Source organism: Chiloscyllium plagiosum, unplaced genomic scaffold, assembly GCF_037043375.1.
Source record: "Chiloscyllium plagiosum isolate Xiang-an unplaced genomic scaffold, Cpla_swu_hap1 HiC_scaffold_23, whole genome shotgun sequence".
In the NCBI taxonomy this organism is placed as follows: domain Eukaryota; kingdom Metazoa; phylum Chordata; class Chondrichthyes; order Orectolobiformes; family Hemiscylliidae; genus Chiloscyllium; species Chiloscyllium plagiosum.
Genome location: NW_028270161.1, coordinates 9,041,386 through 9,065,513, shown reverse-complemented (window position 1 = coordinate 9,065,513; position 24,128 = coordinate 9,041,386). Strand labels below are relative to the sequence as shown.

Sequence of the window (24,128 nt, the reverse complement as noted above, 5' to 3'; positions counted from 1 at the left end):
AAGGTCTTAAGGTGAGAGGGGAAAGATTTAAAATGGATCTGAGGGGAAATATTTTCACAGAGGTTCGTGCATGCATGGAACGAGTTGCCAGAGGAAGTGGTAGTGGCGACTACAATTATAACATTTAAAAGACATTTTGATGGGGACATGAATAGGAAAGGTTTAGAAGGATAATGGGCAATTGCAGGAAAATGGGTCTAATTCAATTTAGGATACCTGGTCAGCATGGATCATTTGGACAAAAGAGTCTGTTCCATGCTGTATAACTCTATGACTTTGTAATTCAGCGCTATCAACTGAAGAGGTCAAAAAAGCTTGGGCTGGGAATAGCTAAGCAAACGGAATTCATTCAGGTAGCTCAAAATTTAAATGTGAGTTCACTGGTATTGCAGAGCCCTAGGCAACCAAATGAATTACTGTTAGGCTATTAAATTAACGACAACTGCAGCATTTTAGTGTCCTTCCATCTACTCAAGCAGTGCAGCATCCCTTAGAGATGAAATCTACCTATGGAAATAGTGGAGAGAAATTTATTACCTGGAGCTCATGGAACAAAGATACCGAGTCTCCTCTGCTGCTCTGATACAAGTATGACACCTGCACATTGGCTTACATAACTGCAATAATTCTTCCTAAGTGTTGCAATTTCAGTTAGGTTGGGTGCTAGCTTCTTGCTAACGTGGATTCTTCTGATATGTCTCATGTCCTATCTGAAGCCAATGAGCATGAATCGCCACAGTGACATTAATACAATTTCTCTCGTGTTATCATTATGTGCTTTCATAACTTTTTATGACTGCTGCACTTTCTACTTTTGTAACTGCAACTGGAATAAATTTACTAAAAATGTACATATACTACCTGTTGGAAAATAGGATTATTATTTCCAATGCAACACACCCTGAAGAAAAAAAATTGGCATACAAAATAATGGGCTTATATGCAGGTAATTTTCTCCCTCCTCTTTTAAAAGCATTGATTCAGAGTAAAGGGATCCCTGTTCAGATTTTAAACCTTGATCGCTTATTCCAATGAAAGCATGTTAACTGACAGGACCTAGTCTCCACCTCTTCATGCAGATATTTTAAAAATGCTGCATGGGGAATCCAAACGCAGCAAGCTCTAGACATTCCTTTTTGGCTGTTTAAATTAACTAAACTCACTTTAAAAACAGGCAGAATTAAAATTCAGGCTGCTTGAAAGTAAGTGGAAGGCGTGCAGTGACCAAAAGTCTTGCGTGAATTTGCCAAGTGAAGTGTCATATACTTAGTCCAATGGTTTGTACTCATCCAGCAGGAATGGACTGAATTCTGATGAATTATCAAGTGAAAGAATCTTGTGTTACACTGAAGCATAGAAGATAGTAGCAGGAGGCCATTTAGTCCTTCAAGCCTGTTCTGCCATTCAATATGATCATGGCTGATCATCCAACTCATGTTTCAGTTTCCCCTTTAGCTCCAAGAACTATATCTAACTAATTTGTGAAAGCATTCAATGTTTTGGTCACAACTGCTTTTTATGGTAGACAGGCAGGAGGCTGAAAGAACAAAGCCAGGCAAGCATCAGGTGGTGGAGAAGTTGACTTTTTGGATGTAACCCTCCTTCGCTACCTTGTGCTGCCTGGCTTGCTGTGTTCTTCCAGCCTCCTGCCTGTCTACTTTGGATTCCAGCATCTGCAGTTTTTTTTTGTCTCAACTGTTTTCAATGGCAGCGAATTCTACTGGCTCACCAATCTCTGGGCAAAGAAATTTCTCCTCATTTCAGTCCAAATGGCCCAACCCAAAGCTTTAGACTGTGTCCCCTAATTCTGGACTCCCTGGTCATCAGGAAAATCCTTCCTCCATTTACCCTGACTAGACATGTTAGAATTTTATAAATTTTAGTAAGATTCCCCTCATTCTTTTAAACACCAGTGAATCGAGTCCAAAACCGATCCAGTCTGCCTTCACATGTCAGTTTCATTATCACAGAAATGAGTCTGCTAACCCTTTGTTGTACTTCCTCCATAGAAAAACATCTTTCCTCAGATAAGAAGACTGAAACTGCACACAAAACTCAAACTGTAGTCTCATCAAGGCCCTATACAATTGCAGCTGAAAATGTGTTGCTGGAAAAGCGCAGCAGGTCAGGCAGCATCCAAGGAGCAGGAGAATCGACATTTCGGGCATGAGCTCTTCTTCAGGAAAGGCTCATGCCCGAAACGTTGATTCTCCTGCTCCTTGGATGCTGCCTGACCTGCTGCGCTTTTCCAGCAACACATTTTCAGCTCTGATCTCCAGCATCTGCAGCCCTCACTTTCTCCTATACAACTGCAGCTAGACATACCTGTACACAAATCCACTGATGGCCAACAAAACATTTGCTTTCTTCACTGCCTGCTGCACCGACATGCTTACCTTCAGTGACTGGTGTGCAAGGATACCCAGGTCACGTTGCATCTTCCCCTTTCTCAATCTATGCCATTCAGATAATCAATTGCCTTCCTGTTATCCAAGGAGGACAGCCTCATATTTATGTACATTATACTGCATCTAACATGCATTTGCCAACTTACTCAACTTGTCCAAATCACACTGAAGCACCTCTGCATCCTCCTAACTGATCACCTTCCCATCCAGCTTTTGTGCCATCTGAAAGTTTGGAAACATTACATTTCGTTCCCTCAGCTAAATCATTAATTATATATTGTGAATAGCTGAGGTCCAGGCACTGATCCCTGCTATACCCTAATAGTCACTGCCTGCTTCTTGTAAAAATCTAGTGTTTAATGCATTTTATTTTTTTTTTCTATACTGTTAAACAATGATCAATACAAAATGATTTCACATAATACAGTAGAGTGCTTGCATGCAACAGATGAGCAAGTGACTCCAGGCTCAGTTTGTGAAATATTGAGATATGGTCAGAGAACACAGCATTTACATTAGTGTTTCATTGAGACATTTTCTTTGCTCACCCCCGCCATGCCACTGTTTACACACACTCCAAGAACACATGGCTGCTAAAAGTGTTCAGAGACATGCTTTTACAGGCCAACTCAATAAGTTTACACTATGTATGTCACAGAGCTTAATGCTAGATATGATAACTTCAGAATATATTTTACAGAGGAAATAAGGTTTCAAATAAGAAAATGGTGGTTAAATAGACACAGTTCTTAAAATTGGTCTTTTGAGTTTGTTATTTCATTACTAACCAGCTGTAAACCATGATGCATTTCGCGTTGTTTCATACATTACACCCACCACTAACGTAAGTACTTTGAGAAGCAGGAAACATGTATATAAAAGATAAAGTACAAACGCACAAGCATCGTTTACACTTTGCCGAGAAATGCATATACTTGTGGTTCTTACATCGCATAATCAAAGCACTGAACAAGCTTACTTAGCAGATTTAATATGGGAGGCAGGTGAACAGTGTAGGAGGGTGTAACCATTTCCTTCCCTGGTTCTACATACACAATGATAGACTCTCTTGTGCAAGACATCAAAATTTACTGCAGAAAACAAATTCATGAGTTAACATATTAATTCTCTATAGAATCAACTGAGGCATTCAAGAATGCAAAATGATGGATGGGTGTCTAAGGGCTGATCTCATTAATTTACTCAATTTGTATCAAACATTTTGTTGTGGAAAAGAGGGCCAGACCTTGTACAAAGACAAAGGACACCAGCAGTTGGACTGTAATTGGGTACCACAACTTTACAGAGAAAGAGTCAGCTAGGAACAGCTAAAATACATAAAGAAAAGAAGAAACGTGCAACACAGTTCTGAACAAAGAATTAAGTTACTTAAGGCCCAGGCACCATCACATATGGCAACTCTAAAGGGCAAGGGAGAAAATATCTCATTCCTTAAAAAAGCTCTCAATTAATCATTGTGTCTTTCTAATGACCTCATCTTTCCCTTTTTTTCTAAAGTGCCTCACCATGAATTGTCACACATCCCTGCACCAACCTTACTTCTTTCACCATTCTTTTTTGAAACCATTTAATACGCTTCTACCTTGCCTGAAGCACTGAACATGCCCTTGTCAAAGTCACCAATAACATCTGTTGGTGATTGTTTTTATACTATCCTCCCATACTACTTCTACTGCTCTATTGTGTTTGCCACAGTTAGTTATTTTCTCTTAGTTGGTAACCTATATGGCATTGCCCTTCCATGACTCCTTACCAACGTATCCCAGGATATCATCTTACCTTCCTGACTCTATATTGTCAGTGCTGCACCTTTTGATTTGTTTCTTTCTTCCCCTGTGTTCTGCTTCTGAATCATACACATGTCACATGTCCTAACGATTCTATTCTTGACCACTTCATCATTATTTATTGAGCAGACATCAAGACCTCGTTGAACAAGAGGTTCTGCCAATTCAACTTCTGCAAAATCAGAAGTCATTATGTTTTGCTCTAAGCCAGAACTCTCGACCTTAGAAACAAAATTCCTCTCAAACTTTGACAGTTCCTACACAGTAAGTCAGGAGCTGCAACACATCATAGTCCCATTCAGCTATGTGTGGAAACTTTAAACCTCCACATCCTTGCCTCTGCCAAGTCTCTTAGGTTGAGTGCCACAGAATCTTTAACTCCATCTCATTCTTTCATTAATTTATTTGTCACCTTGATTCCGCTGTTCCAATAATCCTCTTCCTGGATCCTACAACTTCAGAGCTGTACAAATTGCAACTTGTCAAAATGGCCACAGTCTGCCTTTCCTCTTACACTAATTCCCACTCCCTAATATATTTGTGCTTGCCCTTCTTCAGCGGCTACATTCCAGTTTCAAAAGTCTAATATTCATTGTTCAAATCACAGATACCTTTTCTCTTCCCTACCTCAGCTACTTTATTTCGCCATATCTTTCCAGTATCTATCCTTCTTTGCATTTCTCTTCCTTGTTTTCCTATCTTGGTCAATATTCTAGAACATTCAACCTAAGCCTTTCTGTCATTTATTACTTTCTCCTCCTTCAAAGCACTCCTCAAATCTTTTCCCTTCATTCCTTGGTGTAAAAAAGTTCTTTGAAAATTTTTATATCAAAATCTTTATGCAAATTATGTTTTTGATTGTGCAAATATTGTTTGTAATTATAGAAAAGGTTGGTTAAATTTATTTCAGTCTCAGCACAGTATACTTAATTTCAACTTAATTCAATCATATTCTAGAAGACTAATTAAGTAACCATGTGGATATATTATTTATGGATGAAAAATTTAAGATTGCAATCAGGACTAAAGACTGAACAAGTTCTTTTTAAGAGATCACAATGTTTAAGATAGTTTCATTTGATGGCAGAGAAAGAAAACCTTTTGAATTCTTCCAGATTTTCTGCAGTAAAGCCATAGGTCACATTCAAATAAATAGCAAATCTCCTCTCAAGGCTTAGTTGATTACTTAATTGCTCCGCATGAAACAAAATCATTCAGGCTAGACTGATGCCCAGACTGTTATGCTTTGTCGACTTTAGCAGGGACAAAGGTACAGGTGCTTCAGCTGGCTTCAGACAAGAGCAGGGTAAGACTTTTCAGGATTCCTGCTCTGGACTGAAACAGAATTTTAATGGTGAAACATAGTGTTGGTGAGCACAGGATGGAGCTCAGTTGCAGTGCGTTCCATCGTAAATACTCTGCTACAGTCACACATGAGAAATGACAAGGTATTAAGGAGCCCCATGAAATTGTACCACAGAACAGGATGTGAGATGATGAGAAGTGAAAATAAGCTCTTTAATGCAATCTTTTTCTTCAAGGAACTTGAAAGTTAACATAATGTTGCAGAACAAGGACAATTTTAATCTATACAGACCTGAAAAGAAACTGTGGTTCCAATGCAATAAGTTGTTTTGTCTGTAATTCCTTTACTTTGATAGTTTAAGATTTTGTCAACTTGAGAATACTTATAAAAAGTAGATATTTTGAAAAATGTGAATTTAATTTCTGAAATGCTACTCACCACGTAAGTACTGACAGTCTCTGTAACTACACTTCTGACTGGTGTCTTTGAGGCTCCTGCTCCAGAGCCTGAAACTGCAGGAGATATAACAGGAAGAGTAGGAGCTGGTGATGGAACTGCTGTGGGTACAGGAAGAGACGTTGGTGTAACTGGTGGGGCTATATGAATTGGAGTTGGCGCTGGAGATGGTGGTGGTGGAGTCTTTGGGTGCCCCGCAGGAGGCGATGGCTTTGCCTCTGTGACTGGGACTACCTTGCTGATGACACTGCAAGAGCAAATAAAAAAGACAAGTTATTGCATCATAGCCACCAAATGCTTATTTCACTGTGAATTAGTTATAAGGAGATGGTTGGTCACACTTCTCATTAATTCTCATACTTGGAAAAGACATTCAATTAAGCTGCTAAAATTCAGTTTGATGTCACTAATGCAAATCATGTAGAGAAAATTATTTAGTTTGGACCAGGCTGAAGTCTTGAGCGGTCCTGTGAAAATATTTTCAATTACTCCCCTTGAATGTGGCACTGAACCAAACAAACCAGAAAAGCTCCGAATTCAATACTGGTGCTGCGTTGAACCAGCTAATATCAATCAGAAGCAGGAACGGAAACATAAGTGGACAGGGTTAAGCTTTGGCCAAGGACGGAAGAAAAATATAGCTGTATTTCTCATCAAACCGCTATCCCATGACAGTTGCTGGAAGTTGTTGGTGTCTGCACAAGATTGTCTCAGGTCGTAGTTTCCCCTTTCTACGACCTTTACCACCCTCCTTCAGATTTTCTGGAAAAGGTATTCTGTTATTAATATCCAAATGGGGGAGACATAGCGCATCCAAACATTAATCTTTAGGACAGGAGGAAGAACAGGGGAGACAGTACAAAGACATTTATGCTGAATTTTAATATGAATGAGAATAATATTGCTATTACTAATACTCACTACAGATAACTTCTTGGATTCCTTACAAGTTAGCAACTAGGAATAAGATAAATTTAAAAGGAAAGTCTATTTAGTTATATATGCAAATAAGAATAATTAAATGGCCAAACTTTAAACAGTCCAACCCAGGAAACCTGTATTTCTCTTTGATCGAGCAGAATATTAATTATGCAAACATTTATCTTTTAAAAATGATGAACATGCTCAAGAATTTGTTTTTGCACTTCAAATTAAAAGCTATGTTTAAAGCTAAAACAAACCTAACCAGTCAAAGTTGCATATGCATTCCACAAACTGCATATCATTGAGATTTTACACCTTGTTGAATATCTATTTTTTAAAAGAATTATTTGGATAAAGTACTCCAGTAATTTTAAATTCTAATGTCTTGAGTTGCATTAGGGTTAAATCCCATTAATACTGGGCCATTACCAATCTTCATTATTTTCCACGGAACCATGACAGAGTTTATCCTTAACTCCTCCATTGTCATGGACAAATTACTGCCCTAGATGCCAGAAGTGTGTGGGTATGACTATACTTGAAGGTGGTTTCTGACTCAAAAATTAATTGGGTCACACTGCCCAAATCAATACAATTAAGCCATGTTTCCATCCAATAATAATTCTGAATAGTTGAAATAAGGAAAGCGATAGAAAAGACCTCTGCAAAATCTTTGAAACACCGTAACTGTTTCACATATTTAAGTTGCCACTGACTGTTGTTACAGTGACAGAAGAAAGCATGTATTTAGATGTGCACTTGCAATGCCAAAGCATACAATGTAATGGGACAAGAGCTGGAAAATGAGATTAGAACAGTTAGGTGCTTATTTTTGACTGGCACAAACTTGATGGACCGAAGAGCCCTTTTCTGTGCTGTAGGCTTTGAATGGCTCTATGACTATGTCTCTAAAACAGTGAAAATTTGCAAACTTCAAACATGGAAGAAAATAAACAGAAATGTAAAATTAAAACTAACAAAAAAGAGATCAAGTAAGAGAACAGGAGATCTGATAGTACCAAAAGTACTGAAGGATGCCTTTTGAGCCATTTGCAAATTTTTACCACTCAGGTTATGTATAGTCCGTATCTTAATTGCAGCTACCAGATGTGGTTCCATGCCTCTTAATAGATAGCAAGAAATTAGCTAATTTAAATGTTGTTAATTTACAATATCATGGTATCATTACTGGCTAGGTGAGAAGGCAGGCCACAAGATCAACCTCAGATGATGCAAGAATTGTTGGCATTATTCTGCACCGCACTCTGGATGATGAACCTATTGAGCCAACTAACTCAGCCCTTAAATAGAAGTTAATAAATTGAGAATGTATTTTATTTTCCTATTTTTGACAAAGCCTACAAGGTAAAGCAAATGATGACTGACGGACTTGAAAGGTAGTGTGCGTGTATGAGATAAAATCTATCATACTATTTTAGTTTGCAGTAGGTACTTGAGTGATTAGCTAGAGCAGTCCCAATGTGCAGTTTAAGAATAGATCTTTAACATTAAAAATGAGAAACCTTTCAAGGTCAATCATACACAATCAAGAATCTAAGTGAAAGGAATGAAAGATAATGAATATTTTTTATATTTGATTAAGAATAGCTAATTACAAGTTTTCATAATTCTTTCTCAATGCAATATTTTCAGATGAAATTCTGTGGTGTGCCATTCATTTTCTTGTACAATGCTCTTGAATTTTATTCTATGCACCACACATTGGCAAACTATCTGCACCAGGCACAAGAATGTCTCCAGGGAGACATCCGTATGAAAGGCCATGTCAAGCACCACTTAAGTACTATCAAAAATTATTTGAAGTAATTAAGCAAAGGAGTTTAAGAAGCTACATTTGTTTTGCACATAGGAATTCATACAGTTTCCACCTACGTACTAAATATCGCTTATGTAAGTTGGAAAATTAACCATTTCTTCTAGCTCTCGGTGCCAAGAAATTCTTGCCTGCATCAACCAAACCTGCGAAAATATAACTCCATGATGAAAGAAAACATACTATTGGTCTAGCTTCAGCGCTCTTACACTTGGTACATATGTTTCTGTTTGTAAATCTTGTTGCAATCTGCTGCAGTTAAGCAAAATGATTGTCATTATATGTTCATCATGCAACTTGCATATAAAATGCGCACAAATATTTTATGCTGTTAAAGATGCTATATAAATGCAAGTTGCTACCAAACCACTGCCATTTTGCCAAATGAAATGTGACCAGCAATTTACAGTGTAGTTGAAACAACATAATGTCTATGACTGACTAACCTTGAAGGCTAAATTACACCTAAACATAGCAATTATTAAAGAAGGCAGCAAACAACGTGACCTTTCCATAACATAATGTTCTGACTTTGGAAATAGGCACACAGGAAACTAAAGAGAAAAACAAAATTGATGTGGGTGGAATTAGATAGCGACAGTCAGATTTTCACAGGTATTGGAAAGAGTGCTTGAGGTTAGGTTTTATAATCTTGCAGCATTTAATCCTTAACTATTTCACCTTAAACTGAAAATAATGTTGTGTATTGATTTATTAATATTCAAGCTACGTCCTCATATTTAAGATGGGATAGTCAAGGTAGATGTAGAGGCAAAAAGTGTATTAAAATAAAATTCACAAATATCATTGTAGTTGTTGCTTATTTGTTAAGATTTATTATTTTCACAAACAAATATTTGGTTGTAGCTGGATGAAGTTCAGGACGCCTGGAAAAATTTTAAAAAGGTGAGTGAATAAAAGTCTGGAGCCCCAATTCCTTTATTTGTGGCTACAGTTAATCAGAATGTCGGGAAAGCACAATGCAGAAGCTGGGTGCATGTCAAGTGTTTCTCTAGAGATACAGAAGGATGAATAAGTTTCAGAATCATCTCTGAGAATACAAATGGCGAGTTACCCAATCCTTGCTTGAATTGGGAAACTGTGCAACATTTGGAAAACATATACAGGGAAAGAAAATGGGAAGGGAAAACAAAAGGGCAGCAATGGCTATTGCATATTAAGTTATGGAACTTTACAGCATAGCTTGTACTTGCTGAGTGGCAAATATTTATCCCCCAATTTGTAGTCTGGAATACATACTTTTACTTCTAACCACTATACAGGTATATCACTTTCCGGGAGTGAATTATTTTCTATTTTCTTTTTCAGGAGTGAGAGATTTTAGTTATGGGGATAGATTAGAGAAGTTGAGGTTGTTCTCCTTCAAGACAAAGTGAGAAAGTTGAGAGGATAGATAGAAACATTCAAACTATGAGGGGTTCAGACAGAAAGTAACTACTCCCATTCGTGGAAGAGCAAAGAGAGGAGATTGATTTATGATATACGACAAAACAATCAAAGGCAACACGATGAAAACCTTCTCTTTCCAGGATTTGGAGGTGCCGGTGTTCCCCAACTATTTGCTCTACTCAGTGAACAGTTAGGATTTGGAGCACATGACCTCAGAGGGTAGTGCAGGTAAATTCAACCATGACTTTGAAAAGGGTTTGGATAATTATTAGAAGAGAAACAACTTGTAGGGTTACGGAGAAAAGGCAAGAGAGTGAGACATAGTTGCATGGACATTATAGGCTGAATGGCACTATCAGTATCGCCAGGGCCAACATGGTGGCTCAGTGGTTAGCACTGTTGCCTCACGGTGCCAGGGACCTGGGTTTGATTCAACTCTCAGGCGACTGTCTGTGTGGAGTCTGCATGTTCTCCCCGTGTCTGTGTGGAGTCTGCATGTTCTCCCCGTGTCTGCGTGGGTTTCCACCAGGTGCTCCGGTTTCTTCCCACAGTTCAAGGGTGAATTGGCCATGCTAATTTACCTGTAGTGTTCAGAGATGTGTAGGTTAGGTGGGTTAGCCATAGGAAATGCAGGGTTACAGGAATGGGTCTGGGTGGGTTGTGCTTTGGAGGGTCGGCGTGGACTTGTTGGGCCAAATGTCCTGTTTCCACACTGTCGGGATTCTATAAAAAAAACCATAACCATTCAATGACAAAGATTTGCTTTTTCTGCTTCCTTTACTCCTCTCCTGCACAAATTCACCTCTCTCCTTGATATGTTCGATTCTTATTTTCACTCTCTTTAGTTTTTAATCTTCCAAGACCAGTCTCTGTCACTTTATGAAGCTTACAAGTTCTAACAGTGTAACTTATATTTGCATAATGATTTATTATTAAAGCCAAGTGATGAATTAGAGCATTATTGACACTGACTCAATAGCATGCAATGCCACAATTCCTAAATTGCTGATTTTTGAAGTAAAAATAAGCAAGGTATGTTTTAGAACAAAAATAAAGATAAATCTAATGATGGACAGCAGACAGTATAATTTACTGTAACTCAATATAACTCACTCAAGAACTGGGTGTTTTTCCTTCCCTCAACATAATTTCTGAAATTTAGCTCAATCTGATGGAATAAGAATCTTCTGCTTTTTGGGTATAAGGAACCTATGTAACATGAGTTCTGATGGCACAATTCAATTCAAAGCAACTTTTTATTCAGCACTAACCTGGCATTTCATTCAAGAGGGATACAAGTTGACTGCTGTGAAATCTGGAATATTATTACACTGGTCATTAGTCGGGAAATGACGATTTGTTACGTTGGTACAGTAAAAGGAACTCTATGACATTGCATTAAGTAATATTGTAGGGTAATGTGGATGGAAGTATGATTTGCAATTTGTATTGATTCGAGGATGATCCATTCACTACACTCACACATCGTGAATGAGAGCAAAATTCACAAGGAATTGAAAAAAACTGTGAAGCTGATTAAATAAACAAAAGATTAAAACTAATCCAATACAATGCTCTTTGGTTGCAAACTCTAGTTGTCAAGGATGTAATGGTTCTTGCACTGTTTAACAATTAATAACCATTAACTTGAACTAATCATGAACTCAAAATATCGTATGGGAAGGGGGGGGGGGGGTGCGGCGGAATCATTCCCTCTAATAACCATTTGCCAGACAGAAGTGAAATATTCTGAGTCACACTTGTATGTGGGAAAGTAAAGTTCATAAAAATGCTCTCATCCTTGCTAAAATGACTTCAAATAGCTGAACAGTTTAATCAGTGAGAAATGGGACATACACAAAGGCAGGAGGTTATTAGGCTTGCACTTAAAAGGGATTTTTAAAACATTATCTAATGCAGCACTTCCTTCCTAAAGTAATAGTTGGAAAAAGGCATGCAGGATAGTTGCAGATGTCTAGTGAACTCAAAGCTGCAGTCTGGGAATTGTCGCTCAGCTTCTAACCAAATTAGTGCTACAATCAATTAAATATAAACGAGCAACATAATTCTGCATTTACACTGAAATCTTAACTTCTATCAAAGATGCATTATCCAAAGGAGTGCAGTAACCAAGACAAACAACAATTAAATACAGTTTCTGCAGGCTGAAATCATTTGGGTTCATTGACTCCAGTGCAACCATATCTTTTTATCACACATGATTGATACCAATATCCACATTCTAATGTGATTACACGCTATCACAATAAACCTTGCACAAAACACTTGCAACATGACATGGCAGTTTATATGATAAGGAACTTCAAAACAGAAAATTAGAACAACTAAATTCCAGTATAAGGCTATGGAACCTGACAAAAGTCTCTTATTAAAATGCAATGTGAAGCCAAATTAAAATTGCACTTAAGTATGATCTATTCAGTAGAATGTCATGGAGTAAAAGATAAAAGTAGAACCCAACTGAGATCCATAACAATTTATCAATTACCAATTGGGAAAGCTTTATAAATTAGACAGTGAAATTGATAGATTGCAAAAGGATTCCTGACCTATTCACATTTTATAAAAGGATCCATTTGGGGATTACGAGATGCCTCAGTGCCTCTCAATCAAGCAGAGAGAAGAAGCATCTACAATTCCTACTCTAGATCGCTACAGATTGAGTGGTTCTAGGAAAAGTAGCACATTTATTGATGCCAGGAACAGACAAGATTGGCTTGACTTCTGCTTCAATTGTGCTCACATCACAAACTAATATTTGTATTCCGCCAGCTGTGTGATACGCTCTGTGACCAAATAACCTGTTGATATTCACTAATTATTTGAGTTCAGACATCAAACATGGCATCTGGGAAAGGTACCAGAGGGCAGCCATGGGTTGTGGGATTGCTGTCTTGAGTCAGTACAATCGCAAGAGAAGTGGGGAAAATTGGGACCAGATGGAAATTGCTAAAAGCAAAAAGGAAGCTGCTGTTGGTCAGAATTTTAAACGATTGCTGTTAATCATTTCTATTGGGGAATTTGCTTTAAGCAGAATAATAAAGCACAATTTGTAATTACCCTTGCTAATATATTGTCTGACATATTTGTGGTTTAGAACATGAACTACATTTACTTAACATTTCTAAGTAAATGCATTTGTTGAAAGGGCAGAGCACGTATTTCTGGGAGACAGGATGTAAACTTCTGAGGTTTCAATGGCAAGTCAACAACAGCAGTAGTGTTGATTCTGTAGGTTAAAGACAGAAACAAGACTTTAGATTCCAATACAGGAAGGATAAGGAGGAGACCCAAAAAGTCATTCATATTGAAGACCGAGGAGAAGTCATGGAGGAGTAACATACATGTTATCATCACATAGACTGTCACTGCTGACTTTGAAAGGGGCGGTTTTGTTGCTTCAGGTGAGATGATAAATTTGACTAGAAGGACGGAATGGTTAAAACGGCACAGAGTGAGGTGTTGATAATAGTGAGTGAGGAATAGAAGGTTAGAGGAGGAGGAGGTTAAAGATGGTTTAATAGTTGGAAATTTAAAAAAAGCCCAGGCTTTTAAAGAATGCATCAAGTACAGTTATATATGAAAGGGCAGAACATTAATATCTTCCCTTTCCTGAGCAATAATGTTGCTGAGCAGTGAACTGAGGAATGGCAATCATATGAAGAATAATATTTGAGGGTCAGTAGACAGATTGCAGAAAATTGTTCATGGAGAGATCAGCAGCAGTGTCACAGCTTGCCTCCTTTCTCAAAACAATAAAACCCAACTTGTTTGCAATGTGGAAATTACAGTTACTGTGGAAAGTAGCAAGAGGTTGTGAAAAGATCATTGTGATCATCAAACCAATTCACTCCTCAGAATAAATGCAGCTCACCACATCATATTAGTGCAGTGCCAATTAAGTAGGCTGCTTTGTTCTTGATAGTGCCAATTTTGTTGAACACTGTTGGAGCTGCACTCATCCAGTCAAGTGAAGAGCAATCCATCACACTCCTGACTTGTCCCTTTTGCATGGTGATAGGCTTTGGGGAATCAGCAGGTGAGTTACTCGCTGCAGGATTCCTATCTCCTGATTTGTTGTTGTAACCACAATATTGACGTGGCCAGTGCTGCTGAGTTCAGTTTCTGGTCAACAGAAACTTCCAAGATGTTGATAGCATGGGATCCAGTGGTGCTAATTCCATTGACTGTTAAGGAGTGGTGTTTTGATTCTCTCTTGCTGAAGTTGGCAATTTCCTGGCACTTATGTGACATAAATATTACTTGCCATTTGTCAGCCCAAACAGGATATTGTCCAGGTTTTGCTGAATCAGGTAATGAACTCAGTATCTGAGGAGTCACAAATGGTGCTGAACATTGTGCAACCAATGAACAACCCCACTTCTTAACTTTTCATCGAGGGATGGTCATCAAAGAAGCAGCTGAATATGGTTGGGCAAAAGACACTCTTAAGGAATTCCCGCAGAGATATCCTGGGACTGAGTTGAAGGCCTCTTGCAACTACAACCATCTGCTTTTGTGTCAGGTCGGACCCTAACCAACTGAAAGTTTTCTTTCCAATTTCCATCAACTCCACATTCACTAGATTCCTTGATGTCACACTACTTCAAAAGCGGCGTTGATGTCAAGGGCTATCACTCTCACCTCACCTCTGAAATTCAGCTTTGTCCATGTTTGAACCAAGGCTGTAGTGAGGTCAGGTGCTAAGTGGCCCTGGGGCAACCCAAGCTGAGCAGGTTAGTGCTAAGCAAGTGCCGCTGACAGGGTGGTAACTGGCAAGGTTGGATTTGTCTTGCTTTTTGTGTGATTTTGGACAATTTTTCAATATTCATAGGTAGATGTCAGAATTGTAGCTGTACTGGATCAGCTTGGCTAAGGGTATGTCAAACTCTGGTGCTCAAGTTTTCAGTATTGTTGCTGGAATATTGTCAAGGCCGATAGCCAGTGCTCCAGCCATTTCTTCATATCATGCAGAGTGAATTGAGTTGACTAAATACCGGTATCTGAAATGTTGGAAATTTATGGAGAAGGCTGAGATGGATCATTCACTTAGCAGTTCTGATTGCAGACTGTAACAACTATTTCAGCTTTATGAAGTGCTTCAAGAGGTTAGTCATAGCTCACATCAACTCTAGCCTCGCAGCCCACCTTGATCCCTTGCAATTTGCCTACCGACACAACAGACGCCATCTTCCTAGTCCAACACTGATCCCTGGATAATAAGGATACCTGCGTCAGGCTTCTACTCACTGACTCCAGTTCTGCCTTCAAAACTATGATCCCAACCAAGCTAATCTCCAAACTCTGAGACTGAGGTCTCTGCTCCACCCTCTGCAGCTGGAGCCTTGACTTTCTGACACACAGACAATTAGTTAAGATAGGTAACAGCACCTCCTCCACAACAATTCTCAACACCAGTGCCTCACAAGGATGCCTCACATACTCAGTCCCTTACTGTACACCCATGACTGTGTGGCCAAATGTCATCCAAATGTCATTGACAAGTTCACTGATGACACCACCGTTGTAGGCCAGATAGCAAACAACGATAATACAAAACCAAGGAAAGTAATAGAGTGCTTTGTGTCACGGTAAGATAAAAATCCCTTTCTCATTGTCAGCAAAACTAAAGAGCTGATCATTGACTTCAGAAAGCAAGGAGGAAGCCCTTGCTCCCTCATCTACATCTAAGGAGCTGAGGTGGAGATGCTTGACAATATCACGATCCTAGGCATGATGATCACCAACAATCGTCCCTGGACTACTGACATAGATGCAACAGTCGAAAAGACACAGCAGTGCCTCTTTTTCCTCAGGAGTCCAAAAAAATTCAGCATCCATAAGGACTCTCATTAACTTTTACAGATGCCCCATATAAATCTGGATGCATCACAACTTGATATGGCAATTGCTCTGCCCAGGATTGTAAGAAACTACAGAGAGTTGTGAACACAGCCTAATGCATCTATCCACGGACTCTAACTACACTTTTCACTGCCTCTGTAAGGCAGCCAATATCAAAGACCCCTCCCACCCTGTTTTTAAACTCTTTCAACCTCTTCTGTCAGGCAGAAGATACAAAAGCTTGAACACATGTACCAACAGGTTCAAGAACAGCTCCTTCCTTGCTGTTATCATACTTCTGAATGGACCTCTCAAATTTCAAATCTAACATTGATCTTGCTTTTCTGCATCTTCTTTGCAGCTGTAACTTTGTATTTCTCATTGTTCAAACACCCTATGATCTTTATATGTTATGATCTGCCTGTACTGCACACAATACTTTTCACTGTACCTAGGTACGTGTGACAATAATAAATAATAAATCAAATCAAATCAAACCTATGGCACTGATAGGCTGAGCTCCTCCATTACTGAGAATGGGAATGTTTACGGAGCATTCTCCTTCAGTAGGTTTTTTTTTAAAATGTTCATTCATGTGATGAGGATGTTGCTGACTAGGCTAGCATTTACTGTCCATCCCAGTGGGTAGTTAAGAGTCAACCACATTGGTGTTGTTTTATTATCCATTGCCATTGAGGATTGCGGCAGGACTGTAGGACTTAGATCTAACTCTGTTTAATGTCATTCCCTACGTTGCCACTGCTGTTTAGAAGTCTACTAATGTCTTCCCTACTTTGCTGTTTCTTAGCTCCGCCCAGATTGATTCTACACCCACGTTTTTGCCCCAGTATAATTTCTCACTATTGGACTGATTCCATTTCTCACTAACAACACTACCCCATCTCATCAATTTCGACTGCCCTTCCTAAAGATTAGATATCCTTGCATGTTCAGTTGCCAATCTTGATTATCCTACAATAGCGCAGAGACATGCACCATTATGCATCATCCATGAAGCACCCATTTACAAATACTCTGGGTAACTTCTGTAGTGGTGACCTAGGATTGACATAATTGACGGATAACAAACACAATCATCTTCCTTTGTTTTGGTATAACTCCAACGAGCAAAGAGATTCCCCTCTAATTTCCACTGACTCCAGTTTTGCTCGGTCTTCTTGAAGCCATACTTAGTCAACTGTTGCCGTAATATCAAGGGCATTCATACTCATTTCACCATTAGAGTTCAACTCTCTTGCTGCAATGAGGTCATAAGTTGAATGGACCTGGAAGAATCCAAACTGAGCTTCAGTGAACAGCTGATTGTTGAACAAACATCTTTTGATCTCATTGCTGATGACTTCTTCTATCACTTTGCTGATGACTTGGATGATGATTGGGACTACTAAAGCTATCAAGGAATTGGCTCAGAAACTGTGTAGTTAAACAAAATTGCTAGGTACTTCAGCCCGTGTTGACATACACCATTGTAAGAATTGAGCTGCATGACTGATTTTTCAAACTATCATTTTTCACAATGACAAGCCAGGGAACTATAGACCAGTGAACCTGACCTCAGTGGTGGGCAAGTTGTTGGAGGGAATCCTGAGGGACAGGATGTACATGCATTTGGAAAGGCAAGGACTGATTAGGGATAGTCAACATGGCTTTGTGCGTGGGAAATCATGTCTCACGAATTTGATTGGGTTTTTTGAAGAAGTAACAAAGAGGATTGATGAAGGCAGAGCAGTAGATGAGATCTATATGGACTTCAGTAAGGCGTTCGACAAGGTTCCCCATGGGAGACTGATTAGCAAGGTTAGATCTCACGGAATACAGGGAGAACTAGTCATTTGGATACAGACCTGGCTCAAAGGTAGAAGACAGAGGGTGGTGGTGGAGGCTTGTTTTTCAGACTGGAGGCTTGTGACCAGTGGAGTGCCACTAGAATCGGTGCTGGGTCCTCTACTTTTTGTCATTTACATAAATGGATGCGAGCATAAGAGGTACAGTTAGTACGTTTGCAGAAGACACCAAAATTGAAGGTGTAGTGCACAGCGAAGAGGGTTATTTCAGATTACAACAGGATCTTGACCAGATGGGCTAATGGGCTGAGAAATGGCAGATGGAGTTTAATTTAGATAAATGCAAGGTGCTGCATTTTGCAGGACTTATACAGCAAAGCTCGAAAAGTGCCCATGCTGATCATGCCAGCAATGTCAAGAGCTCACCCATTGTCTCTAATACAATGGTGAGAGATGGGGTGACCCATGAGGAGGCCATCTCCCTGAAGGTTGTACCACAATCTCACTAGCGGAAGTTGAAGTTTTCCATGGCGTAGAAAAAAAAATTCTTAACACACTAAAATATCCCAGAACCCTCACCCTCCATCCTTCCCTTTTGTTCCGCTTGCTCCTTTCCCTCTTATCAACAACATAAATCCCATTATATTTCTGCTTTTCTTCAGTTCTGAAGAAGAGTCAAAACATTAACTATGTTTCTCTCACAGATGTTCTCAGACCTGCTGAGTTTTCTGGCACTTTTTGTCTCTATTATTCTTAATATACTTATAAGATCTACACTCTGGCAATCATCATATTTAAAACACTGTGACAGGATACCATAGGTTTAGAGAAAATATCAGATGACTAGTTGGAGTCCTAAATTCGAGACATTTGATAGTTCAATGACAACATTTCCATTGCTCTATTAGTAGCACCCTACCATTAAGTAATTGAGGCTGGGGAAAGTGTACAGCCCAGCTGAAGATGTTCCAGCTCCATGAAACTTTCTTCACCTGAATATGGTAATTAGTCCTATGTAAAGTTACTCAGATATTACAAAAAGTCCTCATGATTTACAAATATCTCTGGTGTCGACATTCCTTTTGCTCACGTGCTTTTCAACTAAGAGTTTTTAAATAAGCAACTAATTGTATTGTTAGATCTTATTCTGCTCAAGATGGCATGCTATAAATAAACCACTCATCCTATGTAGAGTCTTTCCCATTGCTGAAATGAAGCGCATATGGTAACAATGACAACTGAGTATCATCTTTACAAACTGCCTATCATCCTGTCCTAACTTTCAGACTGTAAGCAGATATCAGATTATTACACAGTACTGCATTTTGCACTGAAAAAAAAAACCTTCTATTTGCATTAACCTAACAGCTAATCTGATTGGTCTAGGAGCCATTTCAGTTGTCAGGTTTGACAGTGTTTGGCCTGATATAAAATTAGAGCTGAATAATTCCATTCAATGTTTCTTTTTGCAACTAAGCTGCTTTTCTTTCCAGCTTAAACTGATTTTCATGGTTAACTTCATTCCGTTCAATGGTGAAAACTTAGCTAAAGAGTTGCCAGTTACCTGTTATACTAGAACTTCTATTTTTTGAAAAGAGTTTGTTCTGCACAGTTCAATTATCCTCCCACATTTTCTTTCTAAAGTATCACCTTTGCTTGCATTTAGATCATGAATAACAGTTCCTACAGCAGGCCAATTGAATAGATAGTCTTCAATGAGGAAACAAACACCGCCCACAGCTGTGCTTAATAACGGCCCCATGCTGCTTACGTTTCACCATTTGCACTGTTGGTCACGGTGGGCTAACTGCTAAAAACACTGGTTGCATTCATGAAAACGTGCTGCAGGAGGGGCTTTCACCAGTGTCCCTTTACTTAATGCTCTACCACAAAAAGACAAGTATACGGACTGGGTCACAAGCTGCACAGACTGAAATGCAAGCCTGCTGCTTGACAAGTTAGCAATGAGTCAATCCTTTCCACCCCTGACCACACATATTGATGGAAGGTTATCCGCATTCATCATGTGGATAAAGCATAGCTGTAGTTTAATAACCCTTTTATTTAGCTATTGTGTACAAACATTATATGGCCTGCCATATAAATTACCCAACACTGTTAAGTGCCTTGCCCACTTAAGGCCGCACAATTAATTCAATAGCTTTCAGACAACTGTTCATTAACTGCGTTTCTTAAGATTTACAGAACAGTCAATCACCCCAAAATAAAAAATAGCTGGGTTAGAATACAGATTATATGAAGAGGACAAATGAATGAGGAAGAAGTCATTTCTTTAATTTAACCACAATCTTACTGAGAGTAAAAATCATCATTTGGGAGATCAAGTCAAGCCAAAATGAACAAATCTAATCTAAACCCAACCAATAATGTTTGTGTCTCATTTAAAGTATATACACAACTGAGAGCAAAACATAAGGAAAATTATAGGACTGAGATTTAAGATACATGAAATACAAGTTAAACCTTCATTGCAGAATGTTTAATTCTTTAAAAAGTAATTATGTTGATATCGAAAATCCAACTAAGTTAGGTGTACAGTTTACAGGGTACACAGGATTTAGGGACAATGTAAGCATGTGGCCCACATCAACTATTGGCCTCAGCGTTCAAGTTCAGGGAAAGATAGCCAAAGTGTCACTGGTAAAACAAATGTATTGACATTAGATGACAGCACAATTGGATTTGCCTCTGTTTCTTCCACAGTGACATGACTGGCACTTCTACTGTTAAAGCTATAACATGTATGAGCACCATTCTGGTGAGGGATTTGACATGATCGATACCTATGATAACATAGTACAACTGAGGAATATTCAGGATGGGTGAAAAAGGGAGAAATGCTGCATGAAAAAGTTTTTAACAAGTAGAATGTACGAAATAAATGCAAACTCGAGTTATATTTATAATAAAAACCACAGGAATGTATGTAAACAGATTCTTCAAAGGCTAACTCACCATTTTGAACAAGATTGATTAATACAGAGCTTGATATTATCGCTAGATCTTATGTTGGTAACTGATTACCAAGGCATGGTAAGCAGATAAGGAAGGGCCCAAAGACAAATCCTTGGCAACTCGAGAGGTTAAGGGGGTGAGGAGGCAATTTAGAAGTCCTCTTACTATGATTGGTTCAGTAAGTATGGAATCAAATAATTGCAATCCCACTAAACTGAAGAATACAGAAAAACGGACGTTTACTATAAACCAACTGACTCCCACAGCTACCTAGATTACACCTCCTCCCACCCTGCCCCCTGTAAAAATGCCATCCCATATTCCCAATTACTTCGTCTTCGCTGCATCTGCTCCCAGGAAGACCAATTCCAATACCGAACAACCCAAATGGCCTCCTTCTTCAAAGACCGCAATTTCCCCTCAGACGTGGTTGACGATGCTCTCCACCGTATCACCTCCACTTCCCGCTCCTCCGCCCTTGAACCCCGCCCCTCCAATCACCACCAGGACAGAACCCCACTGGTCCTCACCTACAACCCTACCAACCTCCAGATACATCGTATCATCCTTCATCATTTCCGCCACCTCCAAACAGACCCCACCACCAAGGATATATTTCCCTCCCCACCCCTATCAGCATTCCGGAAAGACCACTCCCTCTGAGACTCCCTCATCAGATCCACACCCCCCACCAACCCAACCTCCACTCCTGGCACCTTCCCCTGCAACCGCAAGAAATGCAAAACTTGCGCCCACACCTCCCCCCTCACTTCCCTTCAAGGCCCCAAGGAATCCTTCCATATCCGTCACAAATTCACCTGCACCTCCACACACATCATTTACTGCATCCGCTGCACTCGATGCGGCCTCCTATACATTGGGGAGACAGGCCGCCTACTTGCGGAACGTTTCAGAGAACACCTCTGGGACACCCCGGCCAACCAACCCAACCACCCCGTAGTGCCTCCGACTCTCCAAGGAAAACAACCCTAGCCTATTCAATTTCTCTCTCTAGCTCAAATCTTCCACTCTGGCAACATTCTTGTAAATCATTTCTGAAGCCTTTCAAGTTTCACAACATGCTTCCGATACGATGTTGTGAAGCTTGAAAGGGTTCAGAAAAGATTTACAAGGATGATGCCAGAATTGGAAAATTTGAGCTGTAGGGAGAGGTTGAATAGGCTAAGGCTGTTTTCCTTGGAACATCAGAGGCTGAGGGGTGACCTTATAGAGGTTTATAAAATCATGAGGAGCATGGATAGGGTAAATAGACAAGGTGTTTTCCCTGGGGTTGGGGGAGTCCAGAACTAGAGGGCATAGGTTTAGGGTGAGAAGGGAAAGATATAAAAGAGACCCAAGGGGCGACTTTTTCACGCAGAGGTTGGTGCGTATGTGGAATGGGCTGCCAGAGGTAGTGGTGGAGGCTAGTACAATTGCAACATTTAAAAGGCATTTGGATGGGTATATGAATAGGATGGGTTTGGAGGGATATGGACCGGGTGCTGGCAGGTGAGACTAAATTGGGTTAGGTCAGCTGGTTAGCATGGATGAGTTGGATCAAAGAGTCTGTTTCTATGGTGTACATCTCTATGACTCGAAGTGCAATAATGTACAATTTTTGCAGACAAGACCCCCAACTTGCCAACTCCTCAAAACATGAGGATGTTGGCATCAAAGTTAAAAATGCTGGAGAAACTCAGCAAGTCTAGCAGCATCTGTGGAGAAAGAAACAAAGCTCCTCAAGCATTTTCTGTGTTCATTTCAGATTTCCAGCATCTGCAGTATTTTGCTTGCATTAAGTTATTGACATCTTTTGTCTGAATATTAATTGGCTTCTGTCGCCACTTTCACAGATGTATTCAGCAAAAATGAAAGATGAAAGGCTAGTTTTACAATTTAGATTCATGGCTCATGATATCAGTCCAACTCTCAATTTGCATGACTGATTGCAAATAGTGAATACGAAATAGGATATTGCAAATAATTTACATAGAACATTACAGCGCAGTATAGGCCCTGCGGCCCTCGATGTTGCCCCGCCCTGTCATACTAATCTGAAGCCCATCCCACCTACACTATTCCATGTACGTCTATTTGCCTGTTCAATGACGACTTAAATGCACTTAAACTTGGCGAATCTACTACTGATGCAGGCAAAGCATTCCATACCCTTACTACTCTCTGAGTAAAGAAACTACCTCTGACATCTGTCTTATATCTGTCTCCCCTCACTTTAAAGTTGTGTTCCCTCGTGTTTGCCATCCCCATACTTGGAAAAAGGCTCTCCCTGTCCATCCTATCTAACCCTCTGATTATCTTGTATGTCTCAATATATTAAGTCACCTCTCAACCTTCTTCTCTCTAATGAGAACAGCCTCAAGGCCCTCAGCCTTTCCTCGTAAGACATTCCTTCCATACCAGGCAGCATCCTAGTAAATCTCCTCTGCACCCTTTCCAAAGCTTCCACATCCTTCTTATAATGCGGTGACCAGAGCTGTACACAATACTCCAAGTGTGGCCGTACCAGAGCTTTGTACAGCTGCAGCATAACCTCCTGGTTCTGGAATTCAATCCCTCTATTAATAAAGGCCAAAACACTGTATGCCTTTTAACAACCCTGTCAATCTGGGTGGCAACTTTCAGGGATCTGTGTACATGGACACCGAGATCTCTCTGCTCATCTGCACTCCCAAGAATCCTACCATTAGCCCAGTACTTTGCATTCCGATTACTCCGGCCAAAGTCTATCACCTCACACTTGTCCACATTGAACTCCATTTGCCAGCTCTGCATCCTATCTATGTCTCTCTGCAACCTACTACATCCTTCGCAACTATCCACAACTCCACCGACCTTAGTGTCGTCCGCAAATTTACTAACCCACCCCTCTAAGCCCTCACCCAGGTCATTTATAAAAATGAAGAACAGCAGTGGACTCAACACCAACCCTTGCGATATGCGCTAGTAACTGGACACCAAGATGAACATGTTCTATCAACTACAACCCTGTTTTCTTTCAGCAAGCCAATAACTGATCCAAACTGCTATGTTTCCCACAATCCCATTCCTCCCCATTTTGTATAATAGACTACTGTGGGGAACCTTATCGAACATCTTGCTGAAATCCATATACACCACATCAACCGGTCTACTCTCATCTACCTGTTTGGTCACTTTGTCAAAAAACTCAATAAGATTTGTTAGACACGACCTACCCTTCATAAAACCGTGCTGACTGTCCCTGATCAGATTATTCTTTTCTGGATGGTTATAAATCCTATCTCTTATAACCTTTTCCAACACCTTACCAACAACTGAAGTGAGACTCACTGGTCT

General features: G+C 39.7%; 1 protein-coding gene across 3 annotated transcripts in view; it reads right to left on the bottom strand.

The window, feature by feature from the left end:
- taf3 (TAF3 RNA polymerase II, TATA box binding protein (TBP)-associated facto) overlaps nucleotides 1-24,128 on the bottom strand; it is a 194,502-nt gene that overhangs the window by 3,685 nt on the left and 166,689 nt on the right. For all 3 annotated transcript variants that reach the window (XM_087999356.1, XM_087999357.1, XM_043714115.2), the window contains one exon: nucleotides 5,961-6,225. In XM_087999356.1, the coding sequence (XP_087855482.1) occupies nucleotides 5,961-6,225 (265 nt within the window). The remainder of the gene's footprint in view (nucleotides 1-5,960; nucleotides 6,226-24,128) is intronic.